This window comes from Desmodus rotundus, chromosome 12 (assembly GCF_022682495.2).
Source record: "Desmodus rotundus isolate HL8 chromosome 12, HLdesRot8A.1, whole genome shotgun sequence".
Taxonomy (NCBI): Eukaryota; Metazoa; Chordata; class Mammalia; order Chiroptera; family Phyllostomidae; genus Desmodus; species Desmodus rotundus.
In genome coordinates, this window is record NC_071398.1 from 43,645,551 (window position 1) to 43,673,534 (window position 27,984).

Consider the following 27,984-nt stretch of genomic DNA (forward strand, 5'->3'; position numbering starts at 1 on the left):
TGTTCCACCGTACTCTCCCCCTTCCTCCACCCTGGCCTTCCAAGTCTCTGTCTCTGATCCCGCCTCTCTGTCGGAAGTGACAGACCGTCAGGCCAATCAGAGCCGAGGGCCGGGCGCAGAGCAGCCAATAACGCGGCGGGGGAGGAGCTGGGGAGGGGGCTCGCCGGGCAGGGGAGGGGGCTAGGGGCCTCCAAGGGCTTCTGAGCCGCGACGCGCGAGCCATGGCGCTGGGGCTGCAGCGCGCAAGGTACTGGGGTTCAAGGGCAAGAATGATTGAAATTGGGGGGCTGTCCTTCTAGGGACCCCTGACCCGGGTGGGGGATGCGTGGGTGCAAGCCAAGGAGGCCCTGGAACCGGCAGTTGGGGGCACGTCTCTGCCCCACCCTCCACCCTAGAGGGTTGCAGGGGTGCAAGGTTTCCCCAAGTCTCCGGCTGCCCCGCCTCTCTTGCCAAGAGCGACTTCAGAGTCATGATCCCCGATTTCTTGCTGTTCCGGATTCGCTTCCCCTCCTGGTTGGGGGTGAAACTCAGGGTCCCTATGGAATTGGGGGTGTTGCGTTTCAGCGGCTCCCGGGCTTCTCCAGGAGGCATTCTCCCTCCACATCTTGACCCTCTGGCCTCTGAATCCCTCCCAAATTGAGGTTGTTCTTTGTCCCCAGACTCCTGAGATCCTAAGGGACATGGGATCCACCCAAAATGAGCCTTCCCAGATATAAGCAGTCCCCTGAAATGGGGAGTCAGCTCCTGAGTTCAAGAGAAGAGAGAGCCCTTTTAATTGGGCCTTTCCTGACACAGTCTCCTGAACTTGGGATTCCTAGAAACCCACAGAGAGGATCACCTTTCAAAAGCGACCTGGGACCCTTCTCAGGAGCCTTTTTGTGTCCTTTTGAAAGGTAGGGTCACCCCCTGATACCAGGACAACAGCCCGACCCACTTGCCAAAGTCTAGGGCCGTAGATCCCTCCTCCACCCCACCCCTGTAGCCTCGGGCAGGAGGGCACCTAGCCTTTTAGGGGGAAGGGCTGAAGGAGGGTGCTGTGCTCGGTTCAGTGCAAACCATATCAGGAGCCTGTCGCAGCAGTGCCCAGCTGGGCCATCCTGGGCGGAGGGAGGGCTCTGTGTTCAGCTCCCAGCAGGTGCAGGTGCTGGGGCAATGGGGAACCTGTGTCCTGGGTTCACTGCCAAGGGTCCTATCATGCTGTGCTTGCATGGGGACCCCAGGAACTGCCCCAGGCCCTTGGTTTCCTCTGCCCAATCTGAGCTGTCCAGGAAGCCTCACCCCCTCCCCTCCTCCCTGGCTTCCCAGGTCTGATTGGATCCATCCACACACCCATGTTTTTCACTCCCCCCGCCAAACCATCCCTCTCCCCCCAAATCTACTCCAGCCTCTGGCTCTGGGCCCACCAGGGAACTCCATCCCATCCCTTCTGGGCCAGTCCCAGCCCAACCCCTCCCAGTGCCCCCCTGGGTGGGTGGGGACCCCTCTTGGCAGAGCTGGGGTGCTCTCCCCTCCCCACCCAAGGCCAGCCCTTTCCTGTGGTGTCATCCCAGAACCGCACACCACTCACTAACTCGCACCCGGATCCCGGCTGCGCTCCATCCCCTCCTGCACCCCTAGGATGGCACTTGGGCCAAAGGGGGCCTTGGCGATGGTGAGTGGGCTCCCCATATCCCCTCACCCCCTTCCTTTCTTCCAGCTTGGGCTTACTGCTAGCCCACCCAGGGATGTTGTTGGGAAATCCCTGATGGGCATGCTGCCCAGGTTAGAGGGCTCGCAGGGAAGACAGGACTTTTGGTAAGGTCACCCCACTGGATTATCATGACCTTGGGAATGAGCAAGTGGGGAGCAAGAAGACTCCTCCTGGCCCACACCCCAGCTTCCTTCTCAAATCCAAACCCTGACTCCGGTCTCTCAGGCCACCTCTGGGCAGTGCCAAGAGGGCCCCACCCAGATACAGCCTGAGGCCCCTACGTCCTCTACACTCTTTTGTAAGACCCCCAATAGCCAGCTTGGTGTCAGAAGAGAGGCCCAGGAGCAGCCCCGAATGTGAGCCAGGGTCTCCCCACTTTCCCTAGGCCTTTGCTTACTGGTGGCCAGTTATTTAGGACAGGGGAGACGTGGGCTTCTCCCTCTTCTGGTTAAGGGGTTACCCGGCTCCAGTCCCCATTTTCAGGCCTCACCCTGGGGCCTCCAGGCCCTGGCCCCACCCCCTGTTCTCTGCTGGAACAGAGGAAGGGTGGCAGGGTTCCAGCTGCACGTCCCGAGCTGGGCAGAGTGCCAGGGGGCTGGACCAAGGCTGGGCAAGGGGCCAGCTGGGGAGACTGTCCAGCTGGGGAAATCCGGAGACAGTAAGGGGGGTACAAAGGGAAGGTGCTGAGGCCGCTGGGCAAAGGAGGGACAGGGCAGGGTTTCCTCGGCTGGGCACACCTGCCAAAGCATGGCATTTAAGAGCACAGGCCCCTAAAGTCAGGGTTCAAATCCCAGCTCAGCCACGTCCTGGCTGTGTGGCCTTGAGCCAGGGGCTGCTTCTCTGAGCTTCGGATTCATAGCCTGGGAAAGTGCCCGTTGTGCCTCCTGTCCCCCATACCATGTCAAGTTGAAGAGCAGGGAGGGAACAGCTCTTTGGGAGCAGGACACCCCACTGGTATGCAGTAAACTGCGTTTGACTCAGACAGAGCTCTGGGGGGAAACAGACAGACCTGGTTCTTAATTTGGCGCTGCTGCTAAAAGCTGTGTGGCCTCAGGCAAGTTCCATCATCTCCCTGGATTGGCTTCCTTTTCAGGAACACTGGGGTAGGGTGGGGTGGGGGAACATTAGCAACTACAAGGTCACACTGACTGAGACGCCTTGCTTGAGGCTGGGAGTTGCTGGAGGGTCTGGGATTAGCAGCTGGGTTCGCTGGGCTCCTGATGCCGCTGTGGCAGGGAGGTCGCTTTGCCTGCCTCACAGGGCTTTGGGAAGGACTTACTGGGGTCTGTAGCTCCATGAGTGCCCGACACACCAAGGCTGTCATCGTTATTACTGTCACTATTGATTAAACTTCTTCCCAAAGTGCTTGTGTAAAAGTCACGTAGGTAACCGCACACACCACGGAATTACCACTGAAGGCCCAGTTTCTCCAGTGCCCAAGAGGCTCCCAAACCTTCCATCCCTGATGCAGACAAGGGGGGAATTATAGAGAGAGCGCTGGCAATTGCCAGGTCCTCTTCTAAGCCTTCGGTATATATTAACTCATTTAATCTTTCAAACAACCCTGGGAGGTAGGTGTTGTTATTTTGCTCAGGGAGGCTGTGCAACTTATCCAAAGTCACACAGCTCATTAGTAATGGAACCAAGACTGGAACCCTGAACCAGAGGAACTGGCCCCCCACCGGGTTTAATGGGAAAGGCCAGGGACCTTGGCTGTTGGTGAAGTCAACGAGAGGCCCACACTTCCTGTCAGAACAGGCTGGGAGCTGGGAGGAGGGCCTGCGGCAGCCACCAGCTGACTCCTTCTGTAGAGGGAGAAGTCAGCCACAGAGAAGATTACAGAGCTCAGCTGCCTGAGAGATGCGGGCCGGCCCCACCCCTGTTCCGGGTCCCACTCCCGTGGCCTCCTCCCAGGCCTCCGGCTCCGTGAGGCCCGCCCACCCCTGCCCTCAGCAGGATGACAAACAGGGCTGGAACAGAACCAGAGCAGGACAGGACGGAATGTCCTCTGGGCAGAGCAGGACTGGAGGCCCCCGCACCCCCCACCAGCCAGAAGGGAAGGGATGGGGGGCGATCGCCCACTCCCTCCACCCTCCACCCAGCCAGAGGAGTCTTTTCCCTCTGCAGCTGGACGGGACAGTCTCCTCCCCACTCCCCGCCACGTCTGTGGGTGGGGCCATTTGGGAATGAGGTTGATGCCACCCCCAGAAGTGGCCTCTGGTTTCTAGCAAGGGACAGCCTACCCTCTTAGAGTCCTGCTTCCCTGGGGTGGGTCACAAGGCAGGAATTAGAAGTAGGAAGGCTTTGGAACCTCATTTTCTCAGTGAGTTCAAATCCCAGCTCTGCCAGTTACTGGCTTTGTGACTTCTTGAGCAAAGGACTTAACCTTTCAGATCCTCAGTTTCCCGGTGTGAAATGGAGCCTTAAACAGCCTCCTTCCTAGAGCTCTCCGAGGATTGAATAAGTACACACAGGCAGAGTACTTAGTACCGTGCCAGACACATAAATGCTTAGCAAATTGGAGCTGCTTATCATGAATGGTTTTACCAATATTGTGAATATAGATAAGATTATATATGCTACATGCAATATACTGTATAAAGTGTTCTCAAAAACTATAGAAGGCAGATTCACACAGGCCTGGAGTTCGACTTTGAAGACAGTGGTAGAAACAGGGAGAAGCACCAACACCTGGATATAAACTCAGAGCCAGGGAGACAGAGAAAATAGAAGTGCTCAAACCCTGGCTTCCCCGTTCCGTGCCTCGGTTTACTCATCTGTTCAATGGGGATAATTCCTTTCCTTCTAGGGTCGTCTGAGCTCGAAATGAGTTAAGGTGCCACACACACAGCGTAGGAACTGACACAATGGTAGAAGCTGAATAAATGACATATATTTCTGACAAAAAGATACTCGTCCTTCTACTCCAACCCCACTCACAGAATTCAGACATTTGAAGTGGATTAAAGGGCAGGGGTGAGAGTTTAGCCGTTGGCCAGACAGAACCCCGGGGGGTTGGTTTGCTGGGTCACCCCGGTGGGGCCCCTGTTGGTGGGTCCTTGGACTTTGAGATTTATGCTCCAAGATTTTGAGGACTCAGCTCATCTGAGGAGGGGGGAGGTCAGGAGAGGGGATTCTGGGAGGCTGCAGGGCAGGGGGCCTGGGAGGCTGCAGGCATCTTCTCCATGCTCCTTCCCTTCCCTGGCTCCCGGCCAGCTCTGGGCCAGCTCAGCCAGCCCCCTCCCAGCAAGAGGCCTCCCTCACCCCCAGGCGTCCCAAGCCGGGAAATAAATGACAGATAAGTCAGGGAGGGGACAGAACATCCCTGCGAGGCACAGGAGGGCAGCATGCGCTGGCGCAGGAACAGATAAAACCCGAGGCTAGGAGCAACTGCAGAGTATAAACCTTACCGGGCCCAGAGTGCTCAGGGACCTCACCAGGGCCACACAGCGAGCCCGGGCCCCATGTGGCAACAGCGTCCCACGTGCTTGTTCCGCCCACCTCTTTGCCTTCCCGAAGGGCCGCCAGTGAACGCTGCCCATGCCCGCAGGTCAAGCACCGAACTCCGCAAGGAAAAATCCCGGGATGCGGCTAGAAGCCGTCGCAGCCAGGAGACGGAGGTGCTCTATCAGCTGGCGCACACACTGCCCTTCGCGCGCGGGGTCAGCGCGCACCTGGACAAAGCCTCCATCATGCGCCTCACCATCAGCTACCTGCGAATGCACCGCCTCTGCGCAGCAGGTGAGCCCCGCTCCTGGGAATTCGCACCTTGGCGAGGTCACACCCCAGGGAGGCCCCTCTTCAGGGAATTCGAATCCCGACAAGGCCCTGCCCCCTGATGCCTTCCCTGTGGAGCCCCAATCCCCCTTGGAATCCACTTCCCCGGTGAGGACACGCCCCGCTATAATTCCCAGCAGTCGGAGCCTGCCCCTTTAGACGTCTATCACTTGTGAGGCCCTGCCCCTTGGAATGCACCCCAGGGAAGCCTCCCTGTCTTTGGAGGCCCGCTAACTCCCTAAAGCGCCTCAATTCTTAGGATTTGGTCCCCTGGGAGACCTCGACTAGGCCTGGTCCCCTTATAATAAATATCCCTGGGAGACTTCTCTGCCCAAGTTTTAATTACTTAGAAAGTCCTCCTTCCCTTCCCCAGCTCCCTAGTTCTATTTCTGGTCCCGGTAAGCAGCAATCCCTTTGAATTCCCACCCAGTTAGAATTCCGCTCTGCAGGAGGCTTTCTCTCTCACACACACATTTACACACGCGCACGCATGCGCCTTGGAATCCCAGGACCCTTGAAAAGATTATATTACATGGAAAGTGGAGTCATCCTCTTTCAGGCTCTGTCAGACCTCTGCCCCGTAGGATTTTGCTTGTCTGGGAGGCCCTGCCCCCTTCGAATTCTGTCACCTGGGAGTCTCTGCTTCTTTAGAATTCTGCCCATCTGGAATGTCCTGCCCCAAGAATTCGGAACCCCTGGGAGGCCTGGCCCCCTTGGAGTTCTGACTCCCCCTAAGCCCTGGTCCCTTAGAATTTTGACCACTGGGAATCTCATCGCCTTAGAATTCTGTCCTCCTAAGAGTTCTAGGCCCTTGGGAGGCCCCTGCTGCCTTTGCGTTCTGTCTTCTGGGAGGTGCCTGTCATTTCCTCTGAGTGAGGAAAGGCAGAGGGGAGCTAGCCAGTGGGGCCCGAGGCTGACTGAAATGCCCCACCCACCCTGGTGTGGACACCAGGGGAGTGGAACCAGGTGGGAACAGGGGGTGAACAGCTGGATGCCTGCTACCTGAAGGCCCTGGAGGGTTTCGTCATGGTGCTCACTGCCGAGGGAGACATGGCTTACCTGTCGGAGAATGTCAGCAAACACCTGGGCCTCAGTCAGGTGAGATGAGCTGCCTGCTTTGTGCCTAGTGTGGGCAGGTGATGCTGGGTTGCAGGGGTGACCAGGACCAACTTAGCCCCACCTTTACAGGGTTCCCAGTACACGGGGAGGCAGGCGTGTCACCAGACAGGAAGGTTCAGAATGCTTAGGGCTTGGATGGGACAGCCAAGGGGTCTGTGTGAGCCAGGGGGACCGTGGATAGGATACCGAACCCAAACTGGGGGGAATCGAGGGCTCCTGGGAGGAGAAGACATCCGAGCTGAAACCTGAAGGACCTGGCCCATCAAATGGGAGAATAAATGGGACCGGCAAAGGCTAGGAATATAGATAACTGAGGGAACAGAATATGCCAAGACTCAGAGGTGGGCTAAAACAGTGTTTTGGGAAAATAAAGACATTTATCCTGGTTAGGTTCAAAGTACAATGGGAGAAGGTGAGAGAGAAAAAGGGGCGAGAGAGGCCAGCAGGGGCTAGTAGAGAAGTAGGGTCAAATTAGAAAGTTTATCTTCAGGGCACTGGGGAGGGATTTTGAGCAGAGGAGAGGTAGAATCAGATTTACATTTCAGAGATTCCTTGAGGGGGCTGCATGGGGAGACCCTTAGAGAAGTGGATGCAGGGGCTGCTGAGGATGGAAGACAAGCAAGAGGCACTTAGGGAGTAGAACTAATTCCAGCTAATCCTTTTAGCAAACCCTGTGAGAGAGTTACTATTATTTTTCCTAAAGGGGCTCCAAGTTACATCTCTTCCTTTTCTCTGCCTTGTGTCCTCACCCCAGGTACCAATTTGTCCTTCAGCTGGAGCTCTTGGGCTTGGAGAGGTGCATGTCCCACAGCCCCAAAGCTAGAAAGTGGCCGGGTCCAGTATGCTCTGGGAGGCAGGGACTTTATCTCTATGGTCACTGCTGTGTCCATTCCATCTACACGAGGGCCTGGCAAATAGTATGCTGGAGAAAGGAATGAATGAATGATGAGTGAGTGAATGAATGAATGAATGAATAAGGTGATCGCTGACATAACCCAGGTTCCTGAATTAAGGCTGGGTGCTGAAGCTAGGAAGGAGGAGGTGGGCCAGAGGCCTTGGTGAATTGCGTTCCCTCCAAGACAGCCCCCTCCTCCCCTGCCTGACAGCTTGAGCTCATTGGACACAGTATCTTTGATTTCATCCATCCCTGTGACCAAGAGGAGCTTCAGGATGCCCTGACCCCCCAGCAGAGTGAGTTCCCTGGAGGCCTCTGTCCCCAAATTACAGAAACTGAGGCTTCACCCTGCCCTCAGCGTATCTCCTCTTCCATTTTTACACTGGAAAGAAAAAAAAAGAGAGAAGAGGAGAATGTGGCTCTGCCCTGGGAGGGTGGGTCTGAAGGAGCATAACCCACCCTGTGGGGGACCCTCTCTGGGGCCAGGTCTCAGTTTTGGGCATGGGGAGACTTTAGTGACCAGGATGCTGGAGGGAACTGGGCCCTGTCCAAAGCTGCCCCAGTAACCTGCTTCTCCCCTGCCCCACCATGGCCCTCCCTAGGCCTGTCCAAAAAGAAGCCGGAGGCCCCCACGGGGCGGTGCTTCTCCTTGCGAATGAAGAGCACCCTCACCAACCGCGGGCGCACCCTCAACCTCAAGGCGGCCACCTGGAAGGTGGGCAGGGCCAGGCCTGGAGGAAGGCTTGCAGTGGGGGGGACTCCAGGGGTTTCCTGTGGGGCTCTCTCAGGGTGGGATCTGGTGGGTCCTTCGGGTATCTAGGAGGTTGGGTGTCCGTGGAGTTGGGGGGTTGGGTGTCCTTGTACCCTTTCTTAGTCGGGTCTCTGTGGGCCTGGGGGTCTGAGCCTCCTGGGTCTGGAGTCTCCATGGGGTTTATATCCGGGGTCCTCAGACCTCCCTGAGTCTTAAAATCTGGAGATCTCCAGAACCTCCTTAGGTTGGGTCTCTCTGGAGGTGGGGGACTGGGGGGCCTTAGGGATTTCTGAGCTGGGCGCACACAGTCCTCAGGGATCTCTTCTTCTGTAGGGCCCACAGAGACATACCTCCCAGCCCCGTGGTTTCCCTAGGCCCTTCGCTTATGCCTCGCCCCTCCTTCACCAGGTGCTACACTGCTCTGGGCACCTGAGGGTCTACAAGCCCCCCGCACAGACGTCCCCAGCCAGGAGCCCCAACTTAGAGCCTCCCCTGCAATGCCTGGTGCTCATTTGTGAAGCCATCCCCCACCCGGGCAGCCTGGAGCCCCCGCTGGGCCGGGGCACCTTCCTCAGCCGCCACAGCCTGGACATGAAGTTCACCTACTGCGACGAGAGGTGCGCAGGTGCCGCGCTTGCAGCTCCTCCTCTTTCTCTCTGCCCAAGTGCGCTGAATTTTCTGTGGATCTTTTCATCTTTGATTCTCTCTGTCTGTCTGTCTCTTGTAGTCTTTCTTTGTTTCTCCCTCCTTGTCCTACCGCTTTCCTAAAACGGGTCAATCCATGAAAAACAGTACCAGTACCGACAGACAGGAGGCACTCAACAAACTCGTTAGTAATTCTCTCTCTCTGTTTATCTTTTTTCTCTTCGTCTCTCCCCTCTGCTCTACATTTCCTTCCTTCCTCCTTTCATTTTTCTGCATCTTCCCTCTCTCCCTGGCCTTGGAGTTGTACTTTGGAATGGCGACGCCGGGTGCAGACAGTTTGGGTTCAAATCCTGGCTGTGTGTCGTTGGCCAAATGATTTCACCTCCCTGTGCCACACGTTCCCTGTCTGTCCTACGGAGTCGTGACAGAGCCTGCTGTGAGCACTTGTTCTGAACACTCAGTAGGCTTCCTGGTACAAAGCACTGTAGACGTATATATTTCTAAAATCATTATCATCGTTATTACTTTCTATTTCTCTTCATTCTGTCTGATCTTTCTTTTTGTGCTTTTTCCCCCCTTTTCCCCCTTCTCCTTTTTCTTTCACGCTCTCACTTTTCCCTTTCTTTTCTTCGCTCGTCCCCTTTCCACCCTTTCTCTCTGCTTGTATTCCTTTCCTGTGGTTGCTGTAACATCATCACAAATGCAGTATCTCCAAACAACACAAATTCCTTCCCTCAGAGTTCTGGAGGTGAAAAGTCTGCAGTCCGTCTCAGGGAGCTAAAATCAAGGGCTGTGTTCCCACTGGAGGCTCCAGGGAATCCTCTGTCTCCTTGCCTTTTCCAGCTTCTGAAGACGTCCTACATTCCTTGGCTTGCGGCCCTTTCCTCCATCTCCAAAGCACCTCATTCCAACATCTTCCTCCACCATCGCATCTCCTAAGCTCCCTCTGACCTCCTGCCTCCCTCTCACAAGAACCCCTGTGACTACACATAGAAAAGTTAGGCATCTCCCCATCTCAACACCCTCAACCTAATCACACCTGCAAAGTTCCTTTTGCCACATAAGGTCACATATTTACAGGTTTGGGAATTAGCACAGGACCTCTTTGGGGGTCACTATTGGGCCTACCGCACTCCTCTTTTTCTATTTCTTATTCTCTCCCTGTCTCTCTGTTACAACCCTGTCTCTGTACGTCGTGCTGGCTTGGTCCCTGGGTCCCTAAGCCGCTTCCTTCCCCCCACCCTCTACCTCAGCCAGTTGAACTGACCAGGCTCCACCCACCCGCAGGATAGCTGAGGTCGCTGGCTACAGCCCCGACGATCTGATTGGCTGTTCTGCTTACGAGTACATCCACGCGCTGGACTCGGATGCAGTGGGCCAGAGCATCCACACCCGTATGTGTTCCAGTTCTGTTTCCCTGGGCCTGATCCTCCCCTGTGTGGCCCTAGCCAATTCCAGCGAGCTCCCTATTCCCCGATCCCCCAGGAACCCGATCTTCCCTGGCCCCTTCATGCCCAGCCCCTCTCCCCAAGAGCCTTCTCTCTCCATTTGCCCCTTCTGTGGCCCTGAGCCGACCCGTCCCCCTCCTCAGTGCTGAGCAAGGGACAGGCAGTAACAGGGCGGTATCGCTTCCTGGCACGGAGTGGTGGCTACCTGTGGACCCAGACCCAGGCCACAGTGGTGTCAGGGGGCCGGGGCCCCCAGTCTGAGAGTATCATCTGCGTCCACTTCCTGATCAGGTAAGCGGGAGGGGATGGAGCGACTGTGTGCCTGGGTCTAGGCTGCTTGTGCGTGGACAGATGTGTGTGTGTGTATGTGTGTGTGTGTGAGAGAGAGAGAGAGAGAGAGAGAGCACATGAATCTGTGTGTGCATATGAATTTCTGTTCATTTAAATTAGAAGGACTGTATTCAAGTTAAAATAAGAAATCTAGCAGATTCCTGGGGAGCTGTTCCACTTTTTAAAAATCTTGAGGTGTAATTTGCATTGAGAAAACTCATCCTTTTTGGCACAGGGTTCTGTGAGTTTTGACGAGCGCATGGAATTGCGCAATCAAGCTATAGAGTAGTTCCATTGCCCCCCAAATTCTATCATAGTGAATCCCTCCCCACCCCCAGTCCCTGGCAACCACCCACCTGCTCTCTGACTCTAGAAGTTTGCCTTTTCCACGATGCCGTGTACGTGGAATTCTACAATAGGTAACAGCCTTTTGGGCCTGGCTTCTTTGACTCAGTGTAATGTATTTAAATTTATATTGTGGTGTATATCCCTGCTTCCTTTTTGATGCTGAGTAGTATTCTGTGGTTTGAATCTGAGTGGCCTCCGGTTTGTTTATCCACTCACCCGTCGGAGGACTTTTGGGCTGTTTCCTATTTCGGGTGATCACGAAAAAAGCTACTGTAAACATTCTCATACAGGACTTTGTGAAGCCATGTGTTTTCATTTCCTTTCTGTAAACGCCTAGGAGTGGAATGATTGGGTCATATGGGCAGTGCATACTTAACTCCATCAGACTGCCCGACTGGTTTCCCGAAGTGGCCGTACCACGGCACATTCCCATCAGCAGCGTACGAAGGCTCCAGATGGATCTTTGACAGCATTTTGCAGTGTCTCTTTTTGTCTTGTTGGGCTTTAAGTTTAGCCGTTCTAATGGAAGTGTAACGGTAAACCAGAGCCCCCACCCCACTGTGTATCTTTGAAGTTCTCCACCATAAACAACGGGGTGATGAAGACAACAAATTATCACACAAAACAGAGAGAATTACAACTTTTCTTTGAAGATTACCTTCTAGGACATGGCACCAATTTCTAAAGCAGGGGTGTCAAACTCATTTAAAGGGCTGAAATAACTTTAGGACTGTATCAGTGTAACTACTCCTTAACTGTTAAGGAGTTGAAACTACGTTCTGCCCTTTGAAGGCAACTGCAAGGCGGACATGGCCCCCAGTGAAAATGAGCTTGACACCCCTGCTCTAAAGGGTTAGGAATCTTCCCAGGTCTTTTTAATCAAGGAGAGATTCTACCAGAACACAGGAGGTGGTAACACAAGTGTTCACATGCATCTTTCTGTCACACAAGAAAACAAACTGGTGTTCTGTTGAACGTTCTCACTTCAACCCCTTTCCAATTCAGGATCTTTGAATAACTTACAGACAGTGAAGGACAGGGGGCCTGCCCCACCTCTTTTGGAAACTGCTTTTATTCATTATGAAGATTTGCCTTTTTATGGCCAGGCCCTGGGATTTCATACAGATATTAACTCACTTAAGCCTCCTAGCAACCTGGGGTGGAGTTACTATTATTATTCCTTTTTTACAGAGGAGGAAATGAGGCCCACAGAGGTTCCGCCACAGGCTCAAGGTCACACAACTCATAGGTGGCAGAGCTGGGATTTGAACCCAGGCCGTACTGGCTGCAGAGCCCTTGCTCTTAGCTGCTAAGCCCTATGGATTGTCTGGGAAATGCTTGTGGAATGAATGATTGAGTGAGAACTCCTTGTGCCCGACTGAGTGAATGGAGCATGCGCACTGAACTGTCCGTGTATATCCACGGGCACATGTGAGTGTTGACGTTCGTGTCTGTGTGTACCAAGTGTGTGAGCGTGTGTACTGTGGATGCTTGTGTTTTCAAAGGGGATGGGGTAGCTTTGGTCCAGCCTAAATTGGGGTGTTTCCAGCCCAGAAGGGGTTTTAGGAAGGGTGGTCAAGGATCCTAGCTTCTCTAAGAGCTGGCAGGAGACCACCCACATTCTGTCCTGGAGAGCGCTATGCAAATGAGATGCAAATGAGGGTCTGGTCCTCAACCCCAGACCAATTCTCCAAGATCCAGTTTGCTCAGCGAACATTTGGATTGTCTCTGCAGCTAGACACCGTGGGGAGGGGAGGGGAGGGGCGGGGGACACAGAGGAGGGATGTATTTATAAATCCATTCCCTTGAAGGTCTATTAATAGAATCTTCAGAAATACAATCTTATGCATTAAAATATAACCCTATGGATTCTTCATATCTGCTAACATAGGAATGTTAATATATATTCATTAATACATTTTTATGAATGTTTATAAGTAAATATCTATAAAGAGAATATTTGGTTTTTATACCTTTTACTCTCCCCCCTCTCTGCCTCTCAGTTCCCCACCCCCCTCAGCCTCCCTTCTCTGCCCAAGCTGTGCTAAATGCCAACTCTTTTTTCTGCTTTCCTTCCACAGAAGGAGCTTGGGAAGACACACTTAACTTTCTTAATGCTATTATAATAAAAAGCATTCAAGAAACATTAAATTCGTAAAAGAAACAAGTAAATGGGACAAATTATTTTCTGCACGGTGCCCTCCTGCCCCTGGATGGGATTGCCCCCCATAACAGGACACCGTCTGAGGGGGCTGCCTGGGCAGGGCCAAGGATCCCCCTGATTCCCGCTTCCCTTTCTGCCCTGTACCCCAGCCGGGTGGAAGAGACTGGAGTGGTGCTGTCCCTGGAGCAAACAGAGCGACACTCTCGCAGACCCATTCAGCGGGCCACCCACTCTCAGAAGGACACCCGTAATCCTGGGGACAGCCTTGGTATGGGGCAGAGCTGGGGCTGGGAGGGGTTGTGGCCCCAGGATGCTTAGGAGAAAGCCCAAGTGCCCTAACGTGGCTCACCCTGTGTGACCCACCTTCTGCCTCCTTCCTTTATTTACCCACCCTGAGCCACACCAGCTTCCTTGGAGCTCTTGGAATATGCCAGACTCTCTCCTGCCTCAGGGCCTTTGCACATGCAGTTTCCTCTGCCCAGAATGCTCTCCTCTCTTCCCTCTCTTCTCTTGTGTCCCCAAGACGGACGATTGCTTCAGTCTTGTTTGCTCTCTGCTTCGAATCCTGCTGTGGCTCCCCATTGCCCCTGCCCTTCAGTTTGTTCCCTTCTTCCCCCCTCATTGCTCTTTGGCTTCCAGTAACCTTGACCCTCCCCAGTCTGGCTCCTTACTACCTCTTCCTCCTTGGCCCACCCCCCACGTCCCCCTAATCCTGGATGAGCTTCCCTCCCTGTTTGTTCTTCAAGGCCTCACCTTCTCCAAGCTGTTGCTGGCAGTCCATGCTCCTGGGTGTGGTGCCTTTTCCTTTCTGGCTCAGAACTGGCTCGGGCCACGTCTTGACCTGCAGGGAATTTAGGCCCTCCTTGAGGGCCTTGGGCCAGGCTTTTCTAACATTCAAGCCCCCCTCAGCCGAATGGCCAAATGCTGTTCTGTGCTGCTGGAGAATCCGGTCAGTTGTGTGCCCTGATCCAGCCACATCGATTTTCAATATTAAAACACTTCCTCACTGCTGGGCAATTGCTACTGTCTCAAGCCTACTATGTGCCCCCGCCCCATGTTGTCCCTTCCCATAGAATTCTCTAGGGACATGCCTTAATCTGACAACCAAGGGGCGGGGGTAGCACCTGGCCCAGCGGGGGGGGGGGGGGGGGGTCCTTTACCCTGGGGTTGGCGTGGAGGGCTCCGCCCCTCAGCCCTGGGCGACCATCCTGCGATCTCCTCATCTCAATGTGTCCTGCAGACGCTTCTGGTCCCCGGATCCTGGCCTTCCTACACCCCCCTGCCCTGAGCGAAGCCACCCTGGCTGCTGATCCCCGCCGTTTCTGTAGCCCTGACCTCCGTCGCCTCCTGGCACCTATCCTAGATGGGACTTCAGTAGCTGCCACCCCCAGCGCACCCCGAGTCACTCGGCGCCCCCGGAGCCCCCTCCCGGTAAGCAGTGGCTCACACTTGAGCCCTCGGGATCCGGGCTGCTTTGTCCTTTGACTTGAACCTTGCTGTTCTCTGGGCCTTGGTCTCTCCATCTGTGTAGCAGGAAGGTTGCGGTGAGATGGGGCCTGGGGTTCCTTTAAGATCTAGATTCCAGACTGTTCAACCATTATCTGGACCAAAACCTGGGATGTTCGGGATTGGCTTGGGTGAGCCCCTCCTGGCTTGTGACCAAGCACCCAGGCTCTCTGAACTTTGACCTCAACGAGTCAGGAACGTCTAATGTCTTAAATCACACAAACCTACATCCACATCCTGAACCTACCGCTTTTGGCTGTGTTGCCCTGGACAAGTGGGGCCTCCGTTTCTTCACCTGTAAAGTTAGGATAATGGCAAATAGCTGCCTCGTTGGTTGTTGTAAAGGTTCAATGAGATTATTCACGGGAAGACCTTAGTAGGAGCCTGACACCTAGTAGGTGTTCCACAGACCATAGCACTTACTATTTTTACGTAAGAGTCCAGATAGTCTGACGTTTGACTCGGGCCCATATTATCGAGGCTGACTTTCCTATGCCCCCCCCCCATCTCCCCTCCACCGGAGAACTAGGCTGTGACCTTTGACCTCACTCTTTACCCCTGGGACAGCTGGACTCAGCATGGTTTTCCCCCCAGACTCCAAGACCTTTAACCCCAGGAGGCCTTCAGTGTCTTGGCCTCTGGCTCTGGTCTTTCAGACCTTTGTGTTTTTCGTGTTGATCTACAGCCAGCACTCTTTGAACAGCTGCATTTAGAACTACATTTGCATTTGCTATTTGACTCCCTTGGCATCCCGCTGTTTGACCCTCACGTATACCCCTGAGCTCAAATGTCTAGACCGTCTAAACTGTTGGCATCTCCCAGGCTCAAGGTTTCCTTACTCTGTCTCCTCACAGGCTGATCTCCCAGATGAGCTACTTGGAGACGTGGAGAACGCACACAAAGTCTTGGGAAAAGTCTCTCGGAAAGACCTTGAGGCGGCTGAGACAGATCTAGATATAGCGCAGGTAAGGGCCGGTGTGAGGGCTGACGTATGTGGACTTTAGAGGAAGGGGAGATGGTTAAAAGGATGCGTGGAAGGGTAGATGGGTGGACCATTTCATTCAGTAGGTGGGTGATGTGTGGACAGATGTCTGGGTAGATGGATGGGCGGGTGCAGTGTTTGGGCGGGTTGTCAGGTAGACAGACCATCGGTTCATTGGGCGGATGGTAGATGGATGGGTAATACCTGGATCATTGGCTGAGTGGATAGATAAATGGCAGTGGCATGACGTATTAATTACTGATTGCTGCATAACAAGTTCCCCCAAAACTCAGCACCTTAAAACAACTCACATTTATTATGTCACAATTTCTGAGAATCGGAAATCTGGGAGCAGCTTAGCTGGATGGTTTTTGCTCCGAGTTTCTCATGAGGCTGAAGTCAAGCTCTCAGTCACGGTTACAGTTATCTGGGGCTACAGAGGATTCACGTCCAAATTTACGTACCCAGTTGTTGGCAGGACTCACTCCCTCACTGGCTCTGGCTGGAGGCCTCAGTTCCTCACCACATGGGCCCCCGCGTAGGCTGCCTATGTGTCCTCACAACAGGGCAGATATTCCCCCAACGCACATAATCCAAGAGACAGAGTGGGTCCAAGACAGAAGATGCTGTCTTTTTTTTTTTTTTTAAGATTTTATTTATTTATTTTTAGAGACAGGGGAAGGGAAGGAGAAAGAGGGAGAGAATCATCAATGTGTGGTTGCCTCTCAAGCACCCCCTTACTAGGAACCTGGCCCACCACCCAGGCATGTGCCCTGACTGGGAATCAAACCGCCGACCCTTTGGTTCTCAGGCCAGCACTCAATCCACTGAGCCACACCAGCTAGGGCAGAAGATGCTGTCTTTTATAACCTAATCTTCGAAGCAACATACCGACACTTCTGCTGTATAGTGTTAGTCATACAGACCAACCCTAGCACAGTGTGAAAGGCAACCACATACAGGTGTGAATACCAGAATGCAAGGATCCAAGTCTCAGAGTCCATTACCAAGTCTCTTCCTCTTATAGTATCAGCCTGAATTCCAGAATCTCCTCACCTGGATCAGATCTGGGTGCAGTGAAGTTCCTACAATACAATCCATCCCAATCTGTTGGCCTGTGAACTGAAGAGACAAATTATCTGCCCCCACATACCCAACATGCAGTGGTGGGAGAGGCAGAGAGCAACTGCTGTACGGATGCCTGTTCCCAAAAGGTGAAAGGAAAACACACGGGTGTCACTGGTCCATAGCAGTTTTGAAATCCAGTTGGGCAAATACCGAAAGTTCCTTGATCAGAACCCATTTCTACTACTTCCCAGGAGTTTTTCTTAATGGTTCTTGGATCTGCCCTCTGGGCTCTGGGCTCCTCACTCTCAGTCAGTCCTCCTTCCTTTTCCATAAAATGTTACATGTATCCCCAGGTGAGTGGTTCTCTTAACTGGCTTCCTCACAGAACTTTGGTGGCCCAAAGGTCTCTTCTCATTTTGTATCATCTCTGTCCCTTTCAGCCCAAACTGGCAATGTTTCTACTCATGTAATTTTCTTTAAAAAATTTTGGGGGTCTTATGTGAATCTCTTTGGCATTCACACCATCAAACAAAAGTCATGCCACAAATCCCACTGAGATATATCCTTGACTGCCTCGTGCTTCTGCTGAGATGACTGAGTGCCCTGAAGTTTAATAGATGCCGTATTTCCTCTTTGACAATCTGGCTAGAACTCTCCTTAGCTAGATCACCCAGTTCGCTAGTTTCATTTTCTGCTTTCCACACACCTGCAGGTGGCAGTGTGGCTAAACTTCCAGCCACCACACATCAACAATCCCCTTTCTGCCCCAGCTGGTGTGGCTCAGTGGATTGAGCACCGGCCTGCGAACCAAAGGGTCGCCAGTTCAATTCCCAGTCAGGACACATGCCTGGGTTGCAGGCCAGGTCCCCAGTAGGGGATGTGTGAGAGGCAACCACACATTGATGTTTCTCTCCCTCTTTCTCCTTCCTGTCCCCTCTCTCTAAAAATAAATTTAAAAAATCTTTTTAAAAACTGAGAAGGTTAAAACAGCAGTCATGTATTACCTGACATAATTTCTGAGGGTCAAGGGTCTGGGAGCCATGGAGCTGGGTGGCTTTGGCTCAGGGTCTTTCATGAGGTTGCCGTCAAATTGTCATTCAGGGTGGCAATCATCTGATGGCTTGACTGGGACTGGAAGATTCACTTCCAAGGTCACTCACTTGGCTGTTGGCAAGAGGTCTGTTTCTTGCCCTGCGGGCCTCTCCATACGGCTGCTCACAACTTGGCTTTCCCCTGAGCACGTGATGAGAGAGAGAGAGAGAGAGAGAGAGAGAGAGAGAGAGAGAGAGGGAAAGTGTGCGAGAGCGCAACAAAAACAATAGCCACAGCATCTTTATAACCTAATGTTGAAGGACGTCACGCACCATCATCTCATTGATGTCCTATCGTTGCCGAGGCAGCCCTTGTCGCTGTAGTCAGGGACTGTGCTAGGGTGTGACTACCAAGAGGAGAGGATCCTTGGGGGCCGTGCTGGCAACTGGTTACCACAGAGTCCTCACGCCCATTTGACAGATGAGAAAACTGAAGCTCAGAACTTAGGCACACAACTCGGAAGCAGTGGAGCTGGGACACTAGCCCAGGCCCACCCAAGGCTGAGAGGCTCATGCTCTGAACTCCTTCCTGCCCTCCGCAGGATGTCGATGCCCTGGATTTGGAGATGCTAGCCCCCTACATCTCCATGGATGACGACTTCCAGCTCAACTCCAGCGAGCACCTGCCCAGGGCCTACCACAGGCCTCCAGGGGCTGCCCCCCGGCCCCGAGCACGGAGCTTCCACGGCCTGTCACCTCCACCTCCTGAGCCCACCCTGCTGCCCCGCTGGGGGAGCGACCCCCGGCTGAGCTTCTCCAGCCCTTCCAGAGGGGACCCCTCAGCCCCATCCATGGTTGGGGCCCGGAAGAGGTGAGCCACAGTACAGGGAGGATGGGTGTAAAGGGAGGTTAGAGAGGGTCCCTGGCTTCCTGTCTTGCTCCTGCCTCCTCCTTCAGCCTCGTCCTTCTGATCCACCCCAGCCAGGCCCTCAATGTCTCCTGCACATGGCATCTTTGTTCCAACCTCTATGTTTTTTTTAAACACATTTTTACTTTTATTTTATTTTTTAGAGAGAGGGGAAGGGAGGGAGAAAGAGAGGGAGAGAAACGTCAATGTGTGGTTGCCTCTCACACGCCCCCTACCAGGAACCTGGCCCACAACCCAGGCATGTGCCCTGACTGGGAATGGAACTGGCAATCCTTTGGTTCGCAGACAGACACCCAGTCCACTGAGCCACACCAGCCAGGGCCTAACCTCTATGCTTTTTGTCTTTGCCTAGGCTGTGCCCTCCTTTTGGCCTGCCTTTCACTGTTCTCATTGTTTCCCCAAATCCTCCAGTCAACCAGGGCCCTCTCTTTTGGAAGTTATTGATATCTGGCCTCGTGACCATTTGTCATCGTTGCAAGGACATTGCCACAATGTCAGAGAAACTGTCTAGAACTAAGTTTCCTAATACCTTTGAGAATCTGTTGAAAACTATAGACTCTTTCCCAAGAAAGTTTATGCACACCTAGAGACACACAGTTTGCACATCATTTCAGAGGGTCCGTGTCCCTCTTCCAAAAATGTTAGATTCCTAACACTTCAATTTTTACTCTCCAACTTGTGGGCACGTGCCCATTTAGTCTCCAGAGCCGTCTCTACTATCTTTATGAGGCTTTATGCATATATCTCAGTATTCTCCAAGGCTCCCAGATTTCTGCTGGGTATACAGTGGGTGCCTAATAAAGATTTGTTAAATGAGAGAGGGGGGAAATTCATGACTGCAGTATGTGGCGGGATGGGTAGATGATGGATGGAAGGCAAGCAGGTGAGTGAGCGGATGGATAGAAACGTGAACGAATGGAAGGGTGGATGGATGGAGATTGTGTGGGTGGTTGGGTGGTGGGTCATTGGATGGATGAATGGGAAGATGGACTGATGAATGGATGGATGAATGGGAAGATGGACTGATGAATGGGAAGATGGACTGATAAATGGATGGATGAATGGGAAGATGGACTGGTGGGTGGATGAGTAGATAAATAGGTGCTTGGGGGAGTGAATGGATGCTCATCATCTGCTTACACTGGTGCCCACCCCACCCACATTTGCTATGTTCTGAGGTTATTATCTGTTTTCCTCTAGGACCCTGGCCCAGAGGTCAGAGGATGAGGCCGAAGGGGTGGAGCTGCTGGGAGTGAGACCCCCCAAACGGTGCCCCAGCCGAGAACCTGAACGCTTCCTACTGCCTCCTCTTAGCCTGGTATGTGTAGAGGTTTGTAGGGTTCTCTGGCCCTCAGAACCCGGCAGGTTTAAGCTTACCAGTCTATGGGTGGGAAGACCAGAGGGGACAGGGGCTGGCTGATGGTCAAATGCAAGGTCACTAATCCAGCTGAAGCTAGAAACTTTTTTTCCTTTTTCTCTATTGTATTGTTTATTCTATTACAGTTGTCCCATTTTTTTCCTCTTTTGCCCCCCTCCACCTAGCCCACCCTCTTTCCCACAGTCAATCCCCCCTCTGTTGTCCATGGGTCACTCATACATGTTCTTTATTAAAAAAAAAAAAAAATTTATTTATTTATCTTTAAAGAGGGGAATGGAGGGAGAAAGAGAGGGACAGAAGCATCAGTGTGTGGTTGCCTCTCACATGCCCTCTACTGGGGACCTGGCCTGCAACCCAGGCATGTGCCCTGACTGGGAATTGAACCAGCGACCTTTTGGCTCACAGGCTAGCACTCAATCCACTGAGCCACACCAGCCAGGGCCATACATGTTCTTTGACTGGTCCCTTCCCCCTCCTTTTACCATTCCTCCCTCACTCCTCTCCTCCTAATCAGTCTTTTCCATGTTTCCATGTCTCTGGTTCTATTTTTCTCGTTAGTTTATTTTGTTCATTAGATTCCACTTAGAAGTGAGGTCATATTGAAGCCAGGACCTTGCTGTTCTAGCTCAGGTAGTGGGTATGAAAGGGCATGGCATATTTACGTAAGCTGGTAGGAAGTGCTAAGAAGAAAATTTAGCAAGGGAAGGGAGGAAATGCCAAGGGCTGGTATCTGTAGGAATCTCCTCTGCTCCCATGGGCCCCGTTCCAAACCTGGAACAGGTCTTGGCCTTGGATGATTAGTGTGGTGTTAAGAGAACAGACACTGGAGTCAGTCTGACTTGGGTTCAAGTCCAAGGTCAGCCACCTAGTAACTGAGACCTTAGGCAGGCGATGTCAACACTCTGAGCCTGAGTTTCCTCATCCAGAAACATCTGACCCTCGGTTGCCACGTGTCACAGGACTGCCACGAGAAGCCTTTGAAATCAGGCCCTTCCCTGATCCTCAGCAGACTGTAGATATGTGGGGGCATAAAAACAGACCAAACTAAAACAGCATCCGTTCCCCCGCAGCCTCCCCGCCTCCAGTCTTGCCTTGGCTGCCAGTTCTGCACAACAGCAACCAGAACACCCTTTCTGAAAGCCAGTCTAGACTGAGTGACTTCCACAGGGCCTCCCCCTGGGACCTCCCATGGCTCTCTACTGCCCACAGAAGATCTCCCTGGCTCCTTACCCAACAGAGCTGTTTGAACATGAGGGGTGTTCAAACCCCTCATGCTCATGACATGAGGGATTGACAATATCAACAGCTTATATCTATGAGTGCCTACCACGTGCCAGCTGCTGACTGCACTAATTCCTCACATGATTAAATTACTCAACCTCCATGACCATTCCTGAGTAATAATTATGTTATTATTGTTATCTTCATCATCGTCCACATTTACACACGAGAGTTTAGGCAACCGCATCCATTAGAGTGTAGGCAGGAGATAGCACACTGAAATGGGGTGTTGTTTTCAAAGATTTTATTATTTATTTTTAGACAGATGGGAAGGGAGAGAGAAAGAGAGGGAGAGAAACATCAATGTGTGGTTGCCTCTCGCGCACCCACCACTGGGGACCCAGCCTGCAACCCGGGCATATGCCCTGACTGGGAATCAAACCTGGAACCCTTTGGTTCGCAGGCCGATGCTCAATCCACTGAGCCACACCAGCCAGGGCTTAAATGGGGTGTTGAGGAGAATTTAATAACAGGACTGTTGGCAAAGGTATGGGCAGAATCAACAAGGGCTGGTGCAGCAGCCAAGGCCCCACAGTGAGGGGAGCTGGCACCATCCCTAGCCTGAAGGCACAGGACAGGGGATGGTCACCAGATCTTGCAGAAAGGAGGGTCTACCTCGTAAGGGCTGAAACCTTCTGAGGAGAGACACAGCCACCCCACGACCACCCAGCAGCTGGAAGATCAAACACCCCTCCTTCTCTTCATCCCACCTGCTGGCATCTGCCGTTACACAAACCTAATAGGGACACTCAGAGTGAGTGTGCACATGGGTGGGGTCCGCACACACAGCCTGCTGGGGCACAGCAGAAGGGGAGGACAAGGCTCTGGAGGGACATGTGGAGGATGTCTGGGACGGGGACTGACCCAAAGTCCCACAGCAGCCACTGAACCCCCACAGTGCCCTCAACCACTGCGCCATCCTGCCTCCTCGGATATGGGTCCTGGTGATGGTGATGGTGGTGACAGCTTTGTCTCTGCCCGCAGAGTCTCCTCCTGACAGGAGCACCAGCCCCAGTGAGTCAGCAGACCCCAGCAGCCACCTCCTGCAACTGAATGAGCCCCTGAGGGAGTAGCAACCTAGGTATGCAGAGGCCCTGGCCCCTCCCAGGAGGGGAGGGGCCTGATGGCTGAGAGAGGGGTGGGCAATCCTAAAGGTGGTGGGGGGCTGTCAGAGCCTGGAGGTGACCTAGGTGGAAATGTGCAGCCCCTCCCTCCTTTCAGGGGCTCTGTGGGGGGAAAGAGAGGCCCTGAGGGAGGCATGGGAGCTGGGCCCAGCCCCAAGCCTAGAGCTCTTGAAGCCTGTGTCTGATTATACTTTGGGGCTGAGTTCCACCTCGGTTCCCACACCCCACCCCATCAGTTAGAGCCTGTTGTAATTGTTCTTACGTTAAGGAGGTGTTTGAGGACCTGCGAAGATGGTGCACAGGGAGAGCTTAGCACAAGGCCTGTTTTATAATAAATGATCAGGAAATGCTTGCCCTGCCCTGACCAGTGTGGCTCAGTCGGTTGGGCGTCGTCCCACAAAGCAAAGGGTTACTCAGTTGATTCCCAGTCAGGGCACATACCTAGGTTGTGGGTTCAGTGCCCAGTCAGGGCATGTGAGAAGGGCAACTGATCGATGTTTCTCTCCTTCTCTTTCACTTTCCCTTCCCCTCCCTCTAAAAAGTAAATAAATAAATAATTTTTAAAAAGACACTTCACCCCTAAATATGGAAGGAAGGGAGGCAGGGAGGGCAGGAGGGCAGGTGGGCCCTGGCTGGTGTGGCTCAATGGATTGAGTGCCGGCCTATGAACCAAAAAGTCGCTGGTTCCATTCCCAGTCAGGGCACAGGCCTGGGTTGCAGGCCCGGTCCCCAGTAGGGGGCGCAGGAGAGGCAACCAGTCACTGTATCACTCACACATGAGTGAGAGTGTCTCTCACGCGTTGTATGGTTCTCTCTCTCTCTTTCTCCCTCTTTTCCCCTCTCCCTAAAAATAAATAAAATCTTTAAGAAAGAAAGAAAGAGAGAGAGAGAAAGATAGAAAGATAGAAAAAAAGGAAGAAAAGGAAAAAGAAAGAAAGGAAAAAGACCTGCCTGGGTGCCACGCTGCTTGCACAGCTCCTCCGCGGGAGTGCCAGGCAAAGCGCGCTCTCGTCTGTGTTACTATCGTCATCACCTTCCAGCGCGACTGTCAGTAGCTGTAGCTCCACTTGGAACCTCCGGGCATCAGCCAGAGGGGCCTTTTGAAAGCTTGAACCTGACCCTGGCCTGCCTCTGCTCAAAATCCTTCCTTGGCTCCCTACGCCCTTCAGAGAGAGATTAAGCTTCTCACCTTGGACTCAAGCCTCCGGGGCCCGATTGCTGTGTCATCTCAGACCACACACTGCTTCACATCCTCCGTTTCAGCCACAGTCACTGCTTTTTGATTCATTCTGTCCATTACCCGTGTAACAAATCCACATAGAACACACAGTAAATGCCGGACACCATCCTGGGAACTGCAGACAAAACTGACCAACACACACAGAAACCCCTGCCCTTGCGGGACTGACATTCTAGTGAGTGGAGAACAAAGGAGCAAAGACAGGAAAGAGTGTGAGAGAGGAAAGAGCCCCTGGAGAAAATGCTGGGGAAAGGGAAAGGGAGTTCTGGGGTGGCGCAATTTCAGTTGTAAGTACGAGTAGGCTTGGCGGTCTCATTGAGAAGGTGGCATCTGAGCAAAGACCGGAAGGAGTGAGGGAGTGAGCCATGGCAATTTCGGGGGGAAGAGCATTCCAGGTGGAGGGAACAGCAAATACAAAGGTCCTGGGGTGGGGGGAGTGTGTCTGTCTTATTTGGGGAAAAACGAGGTCAGTGTGGCGAGAGCAGACAGAGGAGGGGAGAGCGGTATAGGGCAGATTACATCGGGCCTCTGGAGGGCATTGCAATGACTTTGAAGTCATTTTGCTTGAGGAGGCTGCCTCAGGGCCTTTGCATATGCTGATCCATGTACCTGAAATACTTTTCCATATATTCTTTGTCTAACGACTGCATCCTTTAGATCTCTGCTCAAATAGGACTCCTTCCATGAAGCCCTCCCTAACTTCCTAAGCTCAAGGCTCCTAACACTCATCACACACCTTATTTACAGAGATGTTTGTGTAGTTATTTGATTATTGGCTGTTGTCTCCCTGGGGGTGTGAGGCCTGCGGGGGCAGGGGCAGGCCTGTCTCGGTCACTACTGCTCTCTGCCGTGGGGGGCTGGGGGTGCCGGCCAGTGGCCGGGCACAGAGCAGATCCTCAGTATACATTTGTAAATGAGGAGCTAACGTTTATCTAACGCTCACTCTGCCAAGCCTCGAGCTAAATTTATATACATGACCTCATTGACTCCCCTAACTGAATGCCAGCCCCGTGAGGTCATGGCGTTCCATCCTCCCCATTCACTGCTGTGTCCCCAGTGCGTGGCACACAGTAGGTGCTCAATAAATGAGGTAGATATAAGTACCTCTGTTTACCAGGTAGCAACAGCACTAGTTATTGTTCAAAGCCCTTTATGTGGATTCATTCATTTACTCCTCCTGGGAGAGAGGCACTATTATTAGCCCATTTTATACGTGTGGTAACTGAGGCTCAGAGAGGTAAAGTCACCTGCCCCAGGTCACACAGCAAATACATAGCAGAGTCTGGATTCCAACTCAGGCAGAGCCTGACTGCAGGCTTCTTGCTTACTGTTCTAAACATCCTGGATGCCTGAGGTTCAGAGAGCAGAACTCGCCCAAGATTTCACTGCGGTTTGAATACAGGTGTGCCCGCCTCATCACCCACTTTCGATCGTCAAGAGGGGCAGACGGGTCGGGGCCATAATTCCTCACTGGTTTACCTTCTGTCTTCCCCCACAGGCCTGGGCCCTTCACTGCTAGGTCTCTACCCGGACGAGGACACCACCCAACCCAAGAGCCACTTCCAGCCAGCAGCAAGCTTGGCCCAGGCCGACTGAGCCAGCCTCTCTTCCCATCTTTCATCGCCTTCCCAGAAAGGACCTCGACCACACTCCAAGCTGGCAGCCAATGCGTAGGATGGGGGAGCCGGAAGAGGGGTTCCCCCTCTCCTCTCAGCAGCCCCTGTCCACCTCAGGCCTACTCAGTTCTCACCCCTCTGCCCCTCCCCCATCTGGGGGTTCTTTGTGGTGGTCTCAGCTCAGTGACCTCTGGTGGGGGTCGCTGCCCCCCCTTCTCTCAGGACTTCCCTTGGGGTTCTTGTTACTGCTTACCTCATCCCTTCCTCCAACTCTCTTGGCTTTAACTTGGGTAATTAGGGGTCGGGGAGGTTGGGGTTCAGACCTGTGTTTCTAGGCTCTGGGGCATATTGATAGTCGTAATCACATTTCTCCCCATCTGTCTTTCTTTTAGTATCATTTTAAATTTTGTTCTCATGATATGTTTTCAATAGCTATGAATTGCCCAGAGTCCATAAGAATGTGGGACTTCAACCTTCACCACCCCCACTCAGGTGTCAATGGGGAGGGAAGCCTCTGGCCCAGACCTCCCCGCTACCCAGTGACTTCTGATTGATTTCTTGGCCTCCCAAACCGCCACCCAGCTCTACCCACCTGCCTTCCCCCTCCATTCTGGGTCTCTGCTGTCCCCAGCCTTGCCTGGATATGGAATTTGTTTGTAGATTTCCTATTTCAGGTGTGGCCTTCAACTCCCTCTGCTTCCAGATGATACAACCTCCAATCTTCCTTTGTATAGTTCTAGACCATACAACTTCAGGCTGTCTCTGGTTCTGGACTGCACAAGCTCAGACCTTCCTGGTTCTGGACTGCACAACTCTCTGCCTTTTTTGTTTCTAGACTGCACACACCTCCCACATGTTCTAGTGTAGACCTGGTGGCCTCCAAACCCCTCTGATTCCAGACCTCACAATCTTTGGCTCTTTCTCATTCTGGATCTCACAGCCTCCAGCTCCATTTTCACATTTCGCGGTCTCCGAAGTTGTCTGGTTCTAGGCCTCACAACCTCCAACTCTCTCTGGCTCTAGAGCCTCTGACCATCAGAATTCTCTGGTTCTAGAACTCACTCCCTGACTTCCCCTGGTTCTAGACCTCTCCCCGTAAACACCTTTGTTCTCAATGTCACACTTCCCAATTTCTGCTGATTCCAGGTCTTACAACTGATTATTTTATCTGATTCTGGACCCCACAACCCTGAGCTTCCTATTGGCTCTAGTCTTCCCAATCTGTAACTCAGTTGGTTTCAAATCCAGCTTCTTAATCTCTAAATCTTAATGATTCTCAGCTAATCCCTTCTAACTTTCTGCACTCAAGATTTGCTTTTCCCATCAAAAAGAAGTAAAGTGAGTTGTATGTTTTGATCTTATAACCAGTACCTCCAGAACAGGACATCATGTTCCAGTCCTTTGTTCCAGACCTCACAACCTCTATGATTCACTGGCTCCAGATAATATGGCTTCTAGACTTTGCAACTTCCAGGGCCCTCTGACTCTAAATATGATTATCTCTCTTTTCTCTGGTTCTAGAACTTGGTCTTAAAGCTATCTGATTCCAGACCTCATACTATACATTCCCTTGGTCCTAGACAGTCTCTAATTCTCCCTCATTGCCAATCGTATGACTCCAAGTTACCATGGGTTTAGAAGTCAGCCTTCAAAGATCTTCTGATCACAGACCTTGCGTTAGGAATTTACCTGATTCTAGACCTTACAACTCCCAACTCTTGATTCATAGGACTCCAAAATCCCTCTAGAACTCAGTCTTCAGGCTTTTTCTAATTCTAGTCCTTACTCTATACATCCCTCTGGTTCTAGGCCTCACAGCTGCCAACTGCCTCTGATTTCAGATCCAAATCTTTCTGGTTCTGGAACTCAGCCTCCAGATGCTTCTGGTTCTAGAATCTGAACCTCACCCTATAGATTCCTTTGGTTCTGAATCTTACAACTCCTGACTCCCTGCTTCCAGAATCCAACCCCCAAAGTCTATTCTGGCCTTCCCACTCTGCTCAACTTATCCCAATTCCTCCTCTCTTTCTTAAGTCTTCCCATTCCAGATTCCTAACCTCCAGGTTTCGCTGTTCATGGACTTCATGCTCAAACACCCTCTCCATTGTCAATCTCATATCCCTAAAATTTCTCGGTCCTAGAACCCCCTCCACTCCCCACCTCAGCCCTCCAGATATGCACTTACCTTGACCCCAGGTACCTGGGGAACCTGGGACTCCCTCACCCCCTTTGGGGGGTTCACAATGCAGGAGACTTCCCCAGCCGCACAGGCACACGCACAGCCCTATCCACCTATCAGGAGTTGGGGAGAGAGGCTAAGACTCCTCAGTTCTCTGCCACCACCCATATGTCCCCAGCCCCCTTTCTACGATGGTGCTATACCTGGTCTCCCACAGAAAAACGTCTTCCTCTCTTAATCCAATTCACTCCCTTTCCAAAAGGGACTTTTCACTGTTGTGGTTTTTGTTTTTGTTTTTTGGAGGGAATTGCCTGTCCAGATTGGTTCTATGGGAGGAAAAGGAGCTCATCCCTCCTTCCCTCAGGGGATGACCTGGGCCCTCAGTAAAGAGAACTGTGCTGGGCTGGGGGACGGGAAGGGACACGGCCAGCCATGCTGGCTCTGAAACCCACTAGTCTCTATACCACCATAAAGACCTCGCCTT

The 27,984-nt window shown here is 52.7% G+C and overlaps 1 protein-coding gene across 2 annotated transcripts; it reads left to right on the forward strand.

The window, feature by feature from the left end:
- The first annotated feature begins 201 nt into the window (after window positions 1–201).
- On the forward strand, window positions 202–27,976 carry HIF3A (hypoxia inducible factor 3 subunit alpha). 2 transcript variants are annotated; one of them, XM_045202973.2, is made up of 15 exons: window positions 202–247; window positions 5,241–5,431; window positions 6,420–6,565; window positions 7,693–7,777; window positions 8,084–8,196; window positions 8,641–8,849; window positions 10,165–10,271; window positions 10,469–10,616; window positions 13,317–13,435; window positions 14,408–14,598; window positions 15,528–15,638; window positions 18,357–18,625; window positions 19,883–20,000; window positions 22,326–22,422; window positions 25,204–27,976. In XM_045202973.2, exons 1-14 carry the CDS (start codon window positions 222–224, stop codon window positions 22,392–22,394), a joined length of 1,902 nt encoding a protein of 633 aa, XP_045058908.2. In that variant the 5' UTR covers window positions 202–221; the 3' UTR covers window positions 22,395–22,422; window positions 25,204–27,976. The 2 variants fall into 2 exon arrangements, with proteins under 2 accessions (XP_045058908.2, XP_045058909.3); XM_045202974.3 differs by lacking the exons at window positions 202–247; window positions 6,420–6,565 and having other exon boundaries at window positions 5,224–5,431; window positions 22,326–22,390; window positions 25,187–27,976.
- Window positions 27,977–27,984: the final 8 nt, after the last annotated feature.